General features: G+C 43.4%; 1 protein-coding gene across 3 annotated transcripts in view; it reads right to left on the bottom strand.

Annotated features, from left to right (window-relative positions):
• The window catches only part of Cacna1e (calcium voltage-gated channel subunit alpha1 E), a 304,112-nt gene that overhangs the window by 210,523 nt on the left and 80,567 nt on the right, over positions 1-13,022 (bottom strand). For all 3 annotated transcript variants that reach the window (XM_059280418.1, XM_059280419.1, XM_059280420.1), the window contains exons 4-6: positions 4,349-4,452; positions 3,370-3,522; positions 2,057-2,238 (exon numbers count right to left, since the gene is read on the bottom strand). In XM_059280418.1, the coding sequence (XP_059136401.1) occupies positions 2,057-2,238; positions 3,370-3,522; positions 4,349-4,452 (439 nt within the window). The remainder of the gene's footprint in view (positions 1-2,056; positions 2,239-3,369; positions 3,523-4,348; positions 4,453-13,022) is intronic.

Genomic DNA, 13,022 nt, shown 5'->3' with positions numbered 1-13,022 from the left:
CCTCAAATGCAACACCTCTCCTTTTGGGCTTTCCATGCATTTATCACATCACTTAGGTGAGTCTACACATATAATTGAAGTTCATCACTTTCAAAGCCCCACAAGTGACACCAGCCACAACAGGGCTGGTGCTATAAATGGCTTGAGGTTCCTGGCTAATCTTAGTGGCATTGCCTCAAGACAACCTTCACATCTCCAATGAGAAGGGACTGTCCTCACCATGCTCGTCTCCTGCTCCCTGCTGCCTCCCACGGCTATTAAGAATCCCAGAGTATCATCTGGGTCACAGCACCCTAGAGCTTGCTGAGCATCTCCTGGTTCTGGAGACCTCTAGCCTACCCTCTGCAACTTCAGCACAACAGCCTGTAACTCTTTCTTGCTGAATTTCTCAGTTGTATCTTGCTCATCCTGCATGGGAATGCATTCAAATTAGTTCAGTCATTTCTTGGTATCTGTAGAACATAGGTGTATGGACCTCCCATGAAAACCAAAATCGGAGGTTTCTCGAGTCCCATATACGGCACAGTATTTGCATATAACTGTATCCAACTTCCCATTGCTTTAAATAATTTGTCTGTTACTTAAAATGCCGAATACCAATGCAAATGCTATGTAGATGGTTGTACTGTAAAGTTCAGGAGATAACGACAAAGGCAAAATTGTCTGTAGATGTTCAGTCTGGGCACTGCTATCCTAGGCCTAAATAACCTAACATGTTCTAGAAAAATTCTACACCCTTAGCTGGTAGCATAGCTAGATTGGAACCTAAGGATCAAGGGGGCTGACTACACTGGTTCATCAGCTCCTAAGTACCTGCATGTATAGGCCTCATACCATCTTTGTTCCTTGCCCTTATCCTCCCAATGGCTGTTTTCTATATAAGTCACACTGTGGCCACCTAAGTTTTGTACATGTGGAATCAGATTAAAAAGATTCAGAGAAGAGCAGAAGGTAACAGTGGGAACCTTGAGATAAAGGCAAGTGAAGGAAGTGTGCATGAGCTGAATCATCACTCCAAATGTACCTGCCTTGACCAACAATGGCTGAAGGAAAAGCCACAGAGGATACCATCCTTCATAAGCACCTTCCCAAGTTGCTCTGCTCACTCTGCCTACTTATATCTCATAAACATTTAAAAAAAATATACCTCTCCCCAATGCTCATTATTGAACTTGGACTCTGTACCATGCCTTGGGTAACTTATTAAAATCAAATTCTGAAAGGCAGAAGAGACACCATGGTCACTTTGTCTAACCTCTGTCTCCTTGCTGGAATTCCCGGCATCCCTCCCAGGCAGCCGGACAGCTGTGTCTCACAGACCAACTCAGAGTTTCCCAATGTGTCTGACCATGTGAATAACCAAGGGGTCCATCAAAAGCACAGCTCACCAATTATACAGAGCTACCCAAAGTCAGAATCTCCAGGGCAGGAGCCTAGGAACGTGAATTTTCAGAGAACATTCTAATGAGTCTTACAATTAACCATGCTTTCTCTGGACATGTAATGCAGTAGTTCTTGACAGTGGCTGCATATTAAAATCAGCTAGGAAGCTTTAAAAAATGTCAGTGACAGCCCTTTACCCCTAGACATTCCTATTTAATTGGCCTGGAGTGAAGCCCAGACAGTATAATATTTAAAGCTCCCAGCTGACTCTAATGGGCCACTGGGGTTGAAAACCACTATAACAGCTTTCCAAACTGATGGTGAGCCCTTTGGGGACAGTAACTGAGAGCCTTACACCTATTAGAACACCTCACTATGCCCCACTACACCATGAGGATCCAAAACTCTTCACAACAAGGTAATCTGATTTAACTTGTTCATTCACCCATTGGCAGAATGACAGAAAGCAGTCTACCAGTTGCAATAAGACACATACTTCCACTCAGCTTACAGCCAAACCAAAGGGGGACATGACCCCCCACTAGCCTCTGCTAAGTTCTAAAGTTGACTATAGACAACCTCAACTTTCCCCCAGTTTTTTTTCTGTTCCAGAGGTACCAAACAGCACCAGGATTCCACCGTATCCCCACCCCCCATCCACCAGCTCACTCACATTGTACAGCACAGTGGTCCATCCTTCCATTGTGATGCATTGGAAGACAGTCAGCACAGCAAAAAGGATGTTGTCAAACTGGGTGATCCCGTCATTGGGGCCGATCCAGTCCTTACATTCGTAACCAGCCGGGCAGCCCTGCACACCACACGGGTGGGGAGGATCAAATCCCTCTAGAATACCTGCAGATGTATTTGGAGAGTGGGAGACAAATCATATGGTGCTTAGCATGAACTGGAAATGATCTTAGGAAGCCACAAGCAAGCAATTCTCCAGCCGTAGACAGAAGCCTGACCATCATGCCTCAGGCCCACTCCCAACTTGGCCTCTCTAGACCCCTCAGTTCACACCCTTGTGCAACTCAAAATGGCTTCTGGAAAAAAAAAAAAAAACAGAGCCCCTCTTTGTCTTCTTCAGATCCCAACCAGGTTCCGCTTTGGTCTGCACTACCGCAGAAATTCACAGGGCTGGGTCACACAGAAGACCCCGAGGGAATGGCACAATCTTAACATTTTCCAACCCCAGGAATCAGGATGGACCTTGGTTCTCCCTGGGTTTCTCGGGGACAGTTGTAAACCAGTGGCTGCTGTAGTCTATTTAACCCTTTGCTTTTCAGGCATACAGTTTTGGTTTTAAATTCAAGGTAAAAATAAAAACCATTTGGAGATTATTTTCATAAAAACACAGTACTTATTTAGGATTCTTTAATTTGTCCTTCATTCCCCCCAACTCCCTCCCTGACTGTCTTCCTAGAGTACACTATTTAGCTTTTTTGAAGAACAAATAAAACACAAATATATGAGAAATGGGGTTTTGTGGATCCCACCATTTCCAAGGCACAATTGGCAAGCCAACCTCAGAGCTCCCTCAGTTCTTTCACAGAGAGGCAGGACACATGTGAGATGGAGCACAGAAGAAAGCTCTCTTTACAGATCTACTGGAACCCCATCTGATGTTGGTCTTCAGGGTGCCACCGGTCTGTGGATCAAAGATTCTGTTCTCCAGAGCATTTTCAGACTGATGGCTTGGGTATGTATCCTAAAAGCCCTATACCATGGATAGAAAAGCTCAGACCACCTATTTGAACCTATCCAACTACAAACAAGGAGGCTATGTGTTTTGCAACATAACTGTCAAGTGGACCTTTAAGCTGGTTGTACACCAAAAGGCCAGAGACCAGGAAGTTCTGATTGTAATTTTAGAGTTGGAATAGAGTGTACTTTTTCAGCAAGGCTCCAAATGCCCTGAAATTATGCTCATGACCGAAGAGGAGAAGAAGCGGGAAAACAGCAGACAGAAAATAGTGACCTTACCTGAATTGTTTGTGAAGCACGCTCGATGTAACTTGCCACTGTAGAACTCCAAGCCAATGATGGCAAACATGAGGATGGCAAAGAAGAGCAGAAGGCCAATCTGCAGCAGAGGCACCATGGCCTTCATGATGGACTTCAACACGATCTGCAGGCCTAGAGAGAGGAAAGGAAAGGAAGCAGAGTCCAACTTCATGGCCTCCTGCCAAGGTGATTCATCTATCCTCTCCTGGGAGGTCAAGTCTTCCATGGAAGAAGAACCATTAATCCTGAGATGACAGGTGCCATTCATAAAGAGAACGACCAAGACAAGTCAAACTGAAGACTGTCTTCGCCTATACCTCTTCTTCCCCATTCCTCTCTCCCCTCCTCATCCTGATCAGTTGTCTCCATATTACCCTCCTTCTGTTTCCTCCATGCTAACTTACAGAAAACAGATTAAATTCACTAGACCGTGTTTCATGCTCAAAGAAAATTAGGGTGCAAAGCCTCCAGAGCAGGGGCAAAACTGAGCCTTTCTCTTATCCTTTCTTGGCTCCAGCTCTCTGCCCACCAGAGGAGGAGCACAACACTGATCAGCAAACAAATGCCTTTGACAACACATATAAGAATTTTTAACCTTAGGAAACTAACGCACTTATTTTAGCAGATAAAACTACACACATACAATAATTACAACTATATTAAAATGCATAGTGAAAATGAATGAAAAAATACATCAAATTAACATTTATTTCAGAGTGATACAATAAGAAATGATCTTCATTTACTATTCTGTTGTTTTCCTGACTTTTCCTTTTTTTAAAAAAAATCTTCCATTGTTGTTTAAATATGAGGAAATGTTAAATTTATAAGTACAATGCTATGCCCAATTACTGCATGTCAGGGCTTCCTTCCAGGAAGACTCTTGCCTCACTTTGACTTACACCCTGGATCCAACTGAGGATACTAGCCAATCAGAAGGAAGAAAGTAGATGCTCACTAGGTATTCCTGACACAAGCTTTAAAGGCCTCAGGACACGCACAGCCCGGAGGGTCCGCAGGTCCACGTGGGTGTTGAAGTGGGTCCCCGCAGTGGCCAGGATGCTGTGGCGGAGACACAAGAGAGTCAAAGTTACCACAGCCTGTCTGTCCTCTCCTGTTTCATGGGGAGGCTGGGCTGTAGCAGGCTCTGCCTGGAAAGTACACAAAGCTAGTGCCAGCTGTATGTGGGTGCACCTGAGCCTGGGTGAATCACCAGTGGTGTCGAGTGGAATTAAATATAGCCATCTGGGTTTCACTTTGCAAAAGGAGAAGTTACCAGTATACTGGAGGCCTAGTCCCAACTCATGAGCAGAACACATGGTCTCCAACATAAGACCCACACCTGAACCAAACCCGGTCCCTCCCATTCCTCTGTCCCTTGTAAAACTCCTCCCCTTCCTTTCACGCTCCCAGGCCCTTATGTCTTTTATTTCAAAGTTCCATAGTCCCATCTCCAGCTCTCTTTAAAGAACTTGTCTGGATTAACTTCAGTGAAGAAGTAACTTATTCTTCTCCTCCTGGACACTCAGAATTGTTACCAAATAAATAAATTATACCAATTTTTATGACTGGGAGCTATGCCTGTGGTCATTATACATTATTAATATGTTTTCTAATTGCCCTAAAACCATTCTTTGACCTGGCCTGGGTTTCATTGTTTTCATTTTCCCACCGTCTACAGTCAGACCCAGAAACACACATACGCAAATCCACAAGAATACTCTTAGATTGTGTAGAGCAAGTATTAATGAGACAACGCATTGCATATAATCCAAGGACAATGCTGGTACTTGGTGGAGATAAGGGCACACATATATTTGTGAGTGGAACAGCAGAGGACTAAGCGTTAGAAGAATTAGGTTTAAGTCTTGGCCCAGAGAACTATCCACTTGATACAAGTCACTCAACCTCTAGGTGCTTTATTACTTTTTTTCATCTCTAAAATAGAGGAGTACAATGACCTAGTTTTAGATACAAAATTACACTGTGTTGAAGATGAAAAGTGTTCTGGGTCGAGCATGGTGATGCATGCCTGTAATGACTGCACTTATAAAATCAAGCCAAGAGAACTCTAAGTTCAAGGCCAGACTAGTTTACACAGTGAGATACTATCTCAAAAAAAAAAGTGTACTGGAAACTATAAAGTGCAAAATTGACATTGCTTCTGACACAAGATCGATCGTATTGACTTAAATTTGCTAGCTTATTCTTTGTTTTGTGGGATAATAACTTTTATCCCTCATAACTTCTCCAAGATTAGCCCCTCTATTCAGAAGCATTGGGGAATGACTCATTTGGAAAACTGCATAGTAGCAAGAATGGTTGATTTAACTATTCTTTGTGAAACCTCTCTGAAAGATTTCAAATGTAGGCAAAAAGAGCCATATGGAAGGCCTTTAGGAAGCAGATTCAAGATCAACAGGTCCTGAGAATGCTGATCCAGGACAATAGAATCACAGAGATGACTGTGAACACAGCATTAGCTACCAACCCCACAGGCTTCCCCACTGTGGTAGAACATTCCCATTAGCAGTATTCAAGCACTTGATGCTGCACAGCTCACATTAGGACATACAGAGAATGCCCACGCTGGATTTAGGTTATTGGAATGAGTGGTGGAGATTTCTTTTAGCTTTCGGATTTTATACTTTGGACTGGGGGGAAATGGCTCAGTCTGTAATGTACTTGCATTGCAAGTACAAGAACCTGACTTCCAATGCCCAGAATTCACATCAAAAAGCCAGGCATGGTAAGGCACACCTGTCAGGCCAGTGATTGTGAGATGGGAGGCAGAAAATCGGTGGGTTCCTGAAAGTCCAGGGTCACCAGCCTGTCTCAAACAAAGAGTAGACTATGCCTTAGGACCAATACCTGGGGGTTGTCCTCTGACTTCCACACACAAGCACCATGAAAGCTTGTGCTTGCACCCACCCACACACATGAACACACACACAAAAAAAAAACCCATACATAAATGAAAATATTATGTAATTTGTGCTCGTATAATCTCAAAATAAAAAAATGAAATACTCCTACTCTCATAAAGAACTTGTCATAGGCAAGCCTTCTAAGTGTTCTCCATCTTTCTTGACCCCAACTCCCACAACGTCCTCTGAAAAGAAACGCCAGGGAGGAACAGAATCTCAGACACTACTCCTGATTCTAGCTTACAAAGTCAAAGAAGGATGCGGAGGAAAGAATGGTGTAACTTCAAAGAGGAAAAAGAACAAAGAGAAATGTCAAAAAAAAATGGCACTGAAAAATATGGTAGAAGTAGACAAAAGGGAAAAGAAGAGAAAACAGAAACTTCAAGGACAGGTAAGGAGATAGAGACTGAGGGAAAGCATGGCCATTGTTCTGCCTCCCCCTTGCACAAAGGCTGGACCCAGCACTGAACCTCCTCTGCCGCCCAGGTGCGAGACTCTCCTTTCACAGTGTCTCACAAAGACAGTGTGAGGAATCTGCTCTGCTCAGAAACTAGAGTTCTGTTTCCTAGGATACCCAGACACTCAGATGTGCTTTCACATCACACAAAGCACAGCTGGAAGTGAAAATTTCCTCCCCAGACCTGGGCATGACAGGTATGCTTTAGCACATGGAAGTAGAGGCAGAAGGCCATGTTAAAAGAGGACACAAACATACAAAGAAAAAAATGTGGTGGGAAGACAGGAGAATGAGACTCTGAGAGAAGCGGTAAAAATGTGGAGCTGTAGACCAAGAGAAAAATCAAAAAAGAAGCTAATAAAGAAGCAAGTGTCAGGGAAGCAGGCGTGCAAGTTCACATGGGAAAGGTATGTAAATAAAGCTAACATGGAGGGAAGAACGAGTTATTTCTTACAGGGGCCTCACATTGCCAGCCATAAGACAAGTTCACCTCCCACCATCAAGGGTGCTCTTGACTGAATCCCATCTCACACTCCAAACAAACAACCAGGACCTCACATGTCCTCAAGCTTTTTCGTTCCTTAGAAGTTTGTTTTTTTTTTTTTTTTTTTCTTCCAGTGCAGGAAGATTAGCAACAGAGCTTTTAAAATAAACATAGCCATTGACTGCTTCTTAATTTCTCTTGTTCACAAAGTCCTGAGGGCAGGGGCTGTAACTTGGCTCCCCTGGCCACCTCTTAAAATCAGAAGCAATGGGATTCACAGGGTGGGAAGTTCATTGAGGAAAAGAGCCCTACTCTGTGTTCCCGTTAAACCCTGTGCCCGTCTCTATCAATGCATCGCCACATGCTAGAGGAGTTTGACATTCTCATCCACCCCTCTCCAGGCCTGAGACACCTAATAGTCATCTGTACCCTCAGCAGAGTCAACGTCAGAGTCACCTGCGTCCTCAAACCTATCCTCATATCTTACAACGGAAAGTTACTTAACAGCAGCTGGAGGATTTGAACCTACTCTTCACTGATAAAAATTAACGCATTTGCAGAAATCAATAACTGATAGGGGTCACAGGTATTCTAGAACTTCCTGCTGAGAAGATTAGAACAGCAAAGCTGGGAGGCTACTCAGACATAGGTATGTTTGAGTATCTAGGAGTGCACTGGGAATACATCATCGAACATCGAAAGTCCGATGAGGCTCTTGTAACATACTCCTAAGACTTTGTACCTGAAAGGGACTCCATGACAGGATGTTCTCAGTAGGAATGAGAGAGAGAGGGAGGGAAGAGGAGATGAAGATGCAAAGGCTAGAAGCTAACCCCCCCCCAGCAAAACCTAAGTGTTGAGATGTGTGTATGTGTGTATGTGTGTGTGTGTGTGTTTATATATATATATATATATATATATATATATATATATATATAAATTAATTTGATTCTTTTCACCCCAAGACCACAAACCACCAAGTAAGTCACCACTGGTCCCTTTCAGGACCATCAGAGTCCTGTATGCACCTTTATCCATGACTGTAAGATTGCTTTAATGGTAGCTAGTGTCTGCTGCAATATCTATACACATAAACTTGAAGACACACACATATCACAAAGTCAGAGGAAGGCCACCAAGGATAAGTTCAATTCTGAGTTAATAAGAGCCTAAGCTCTCCGCTGTCCCGAGAGCTCTCTGTATGTACGCTTCAAGAGAAAGTGGCTCTGTTTTCCATTTCTTTTTCCCTCATAGGCACAGAGCTGATGGAAAGTTGTATATAGAGGTATACTTAATTCCTACTATTCCCCCATCGTAGAGGGCAGATGAGCAGGAATGTACACAGCATGTAGCATACATAGTCTAGTTTAGTCATTGCTTCGGGCTGGCGGTCACAGCTCAGCCTCTCCTCTAATACTTTTGCCTTCAATTGTCAGCAGCTACAAAGGTGGTGAGGGATCTGATCCTGATGCTATGACAGAAATCTTCCTAGTCACGGCCACTGTAGAGGCACAGAGGAAGAGAGGAAGTGATGCCCTCGACAATCAGAACTTAACCATCTCTCCCAAATCAGTCACCCATAGATCGTCAGTGTTTGATTTCTTTTGACTTCAGGGTATTTTCTTAGCCTCCATGTCAATCCAGGTCAATAGTCTCTTTTTACAGACATCTACTGTTCACTTCCATGTCTGAAAATACCCCGCAGCAGTGGGCTTCTGTTTAGAATTGTCAGATAAAATGTAGGTTGCTCAGTGAAATTTGAGTTTCACATAAAGAACAGAAATAGTTTCTAGTACAATGAAATAAGTTTAGTGCAGTTTAATAATGTGTGGGATATTCATTTTTTTTTTTACCTAAAATCTGACTTTCAAATTAAACAGTGCTGTGTGTGAGTGTGAAATATCCCCTACAGTGTTTGAACACCTGGTCGCCAGGTGGTGGCACTGTTTGGGGAAGGTGTAGAAACTCTAGGAGGTGAAGCATCATCAGAGGAAGGGTTATTGGAAGCAGAGCTCGAGGTTGTACTGTCTGACTCTGCTTACTCTTCACTGCCTGTTTCCTACTAAGAGATGCAATGAGACCATCTGTTTTCCATTTCGACCCCTGGGCCTTCCCCACCACGATGGCCTGTATCCCTTCTGGAATTGTAAAGCAAAATTAACCTTCTCATAAGTCATTTCTTGTTAGGTACCCGGTCACAGTAATGAGAACAGTAACGGACACAACTGAGTAGCCTGCATTTCTATTTGCTCCATCTAGATGGTACACCTAGGTGGTGCTGTATGTAGTTTGAACTGGCCTGTGTGTTAAAAGGCTTGGCTCCTATTTTTATAGGAATCTGGAAGACAGAGCCACCGGGAGATCCGAGGCCACTGATGGTGCACCTTCAAAATGAACTGTAGAGCATGGGTCTCTTTACTTTTTCACTTACTATTCACCATGAAATGAACATCTTGTTCCACCATGTATGTATGTAGGTGTACATGCATACACATACATACACACAAACACACACACACAGTCTCACTTAATGCCCAAAAGTAATGAGTCCAGCTGATCACCGCACAATCGGGAGCCAGAAATTACTATGTAAAGAGTTCCACTGTTAATTATTACCCAACCCTCAGCAAATCTGCTAGTTCCCTTTGGAGAACAGACAGAAGCCAGGGGTCTTTAACATTAGGCCTAGTGACACCACCAAACTTGAGAAATCACCTCTTTGCTTCTGCCCATCTAAACAAGAAAGGGCTGCCTTTGCTTTTGAAAAGCATGCTGTTCATGAGAGGCTGACTGGTATTGGCAAAAGGTGTCAAGTGTTTAACCAGCCCACATTCTGAGGAGACCAGAAGTCAGAAAGGGATCTAATTCAAGTATGATACCCAGGAGAGGTGAGTCAGGACATTACTGTGGACAGCCCACAGAGCCCATGGTTGGGGTTCATTTAGAAGTATTCTATGGCCCACGAAGGAATCATTGGTTCCTTCATTCCTCATGACACTGTACCTCCGAGACCTGGGCACGAACTTCTACCATGCCTTTCCCTTGAAGTTCATGTCTTGCATTCACCTCTTGCTCTCCAGCCTCCCTCACGATCATCTCTTCCTTGCCTTGTCTTCCCTATCAAAACAAGCTCCTTCAGACCTCATATCCTCGTGAACGGTCCACTTGTGCCTTGGGGAAGGAATGAAGTACATACTCTCCAAACATACTAGCTGCTTTTCAGTTCTAATTCCACCAGGAGCCTTCAAACTTATGTAACTGCCACTCTAGGATACAATGTTCTTACCTGTAAAACGGGGGTAGAGCCTTGTTAGGAAGGTTAAGGATTTTAAAAACTAATGCCTGTAAATTTCTTACATAGTACACATTTACCACACTGACTCTTGGTCATAAGAAACAGAAATAAAATTTAGCTGTCTTAAAGGCAAAACACTTTAGATTATCCTATCCCCACCAAACAGCTACAACATATTGTGAGAACATACCAAGGGGTCACAGAATTGAAGGTGTATCAGAAGACTAGTCTGAGATATTCAGAAAGCAGGCATCTTTGTATGCTAGGGATGGCCAGGTCCTAATCCAAAGAAACTATAAATGTCATCTGCTGTGATAAGAAGAGCTTTACTCAGGGTTAAAGGTCTTGAGATGGAGAGACTGGTCTGGACTATACCATAGTCTATAAATTTGAAGGTACTTCTAGGAAGATGGCAGAGGAAGACTTGTCTAGGGACAAGACAACAAGAGAAGGACAGAAGCAAGGTGCTGCCCATGCTGCTAGTTTTGAAGATGGAGGAAGGTCACAAAGAACAGGAGGATAGCTCCCGAAGCTGGAGAAGATGAAGAAACAGATTCTTCCTTAAGCAGCATGTCGCAGTGAACTCAACTGAGCTACAGTAGCAAGACAACCTTTTACCATTTCCAAGGTGAACAAGACTCCTGCAAGAATGCACCCAAAGTGGACTCCCCACGGGGAGATAAGAGGCATATAAGTAAGAAAATAAATAATAATTTTAAAAGCCAATGTCCACTTCAGCCTGACTCGTGCAAAGCATCTGATAAAATGGTATTGTAGATAAGGAAGGGAAAAGACCGTTATCAGTTTCCATGTCTATAAAATGAGGTGACCACAAAGACAGGCCTCTCAGGCCCCCTCCTTGCTCTGAGACTTGAGTCACAGCCTGTCCAAGTGGCACTACCCTCTGCAGCTCACATATGCTCAGTATCCAGACAGCTATGCAACACTGAACACTCAGCCACTTAGTTCCCAGATCTTAAACACAAGTCTGATTGTGACACTGAACACCCAGGCATGCATGGTTCTCATGTCTTAGAAAAAAAGTCCAATGAATGAAGTACTTGGGTCCTTGTAACTCGATTCAGAGCCAGCTCCTTGATGGCAGGAGCTGCATTTCTGCTTCCATCCACTCTAGGCCCTTTCTCTAGCAATAGGAACAGTGGGGCCCAAGAAAAGCCTAACTTAAGGGCCACAGACATTAATACAGTCTCTCTGAGACAGAATGACTAGACTCATGCATGGGGAATGTGTCTATGTGCCTGTGGCAATAATCAAAGATCCAAACCAAGGGCACTTTAACCACACATGTATATCATTATGATCCATCAAAAATCCATTGAATTACATGTAACGTTATGCTCTCCATTTCCTTTAAATGCATTATGGGAAGAGTGATTTGATTTGGGAATCAATTTCTAGAGAATTTATTTAATTTTATTGCTTTAAATAAAGAAGAAAGAAAGAAGGTTTCATTCATTAAATTGTTCACATAGAGACTATTCAAAAGAAAAAAAAATTAAGTTGACCAACATATATTAGAGAAGACAAAGACGTTGAGAATGAGAAAGCCATCTGACTGCCTAAGTCCCAGTCCCTGTAAGCAGCCTCCTCTTCCTCCCCACTGGTTATGACACAGCCCCTTGATGCCACTGGAGTTAGGTCTATCCCAAAGCCCAAGACCCATGCTATAGTCACCTGAGGCCTACTGAGCACACACACTGGCCTTCCCATGGGGGCCAAAATGGAGGTGGTAGCTGTCCTCATGACCCTTAATGCAAGAGACAGTTATAGTGAGTAGGAAGGGCCAAGTTAACGCATGAGTTAAGAGGAAGGAAGAGGTCCTCTGATGTAGAAAGAGGCATGTACAGAAGGAGCAAGAAAGACAGGAGATGAGCGTGTTTATGACATTGAAACCAGAGTGGTGTGGCTAAGTCCTGGTGAGTCAGGGAGAGTGGAGAATGACAGACAATTCTGCAGAGCTGAAAACAATGTCACCCATAAGGAAGACCTCATGGGATGTGTTGGTTTGGATGGAGCCTGGCAGTGTTCCAAGAGCTTTGGCTGATAGCCTTAAATGTGGCATGGGTCCATCAGCTAGTCACAAGGCCACTGTGTGCTCAAAAGGGTCTTCCTGATTGAAGGTGTCTCACTTTCCCTTCAACCCCAGACTCAGTTGCTATAGCCAGATGTTAGCCTTGGATTTGGTCCTCAATGAATTCTTCTCTGGTAGGAGGGCTATCCTGTGGTCATGTATATTGCAACGGGCTCCAGACTCACTGTAGGTAAACCTAGATCAAGCTTAACAAACTATTTCTTGTTATAAGCAGTCATTGGTTTAAGAATGGTGAGATGATAGAACTTAGGCCACTTATCTACAAAAAGATAGTCTTCAAGACTTCAATTGACCTGTGTTGTAGAACAAACTAAAAGTATATACATCAGTGATTTTTTTCAGACCATTTTGATCAC

Source organism: Peromyscus eremicus, chromosome 15 (genome assembly GCF_949786415.1).
Source record: "Peromyscus eremicus chromosome 15, PerEre_H2_v1, whole genome shotgun sequence".
NCBI classification, from domain to species: Eukaryota; Metazoa; Chordata; class Mammalia; order Rodentia; family Cricetidae; genus Peromyscus; species Peromyscus eremicus.
This window is presented reverse-complemented; position numbering and strand designations above follow the sequence as displayed.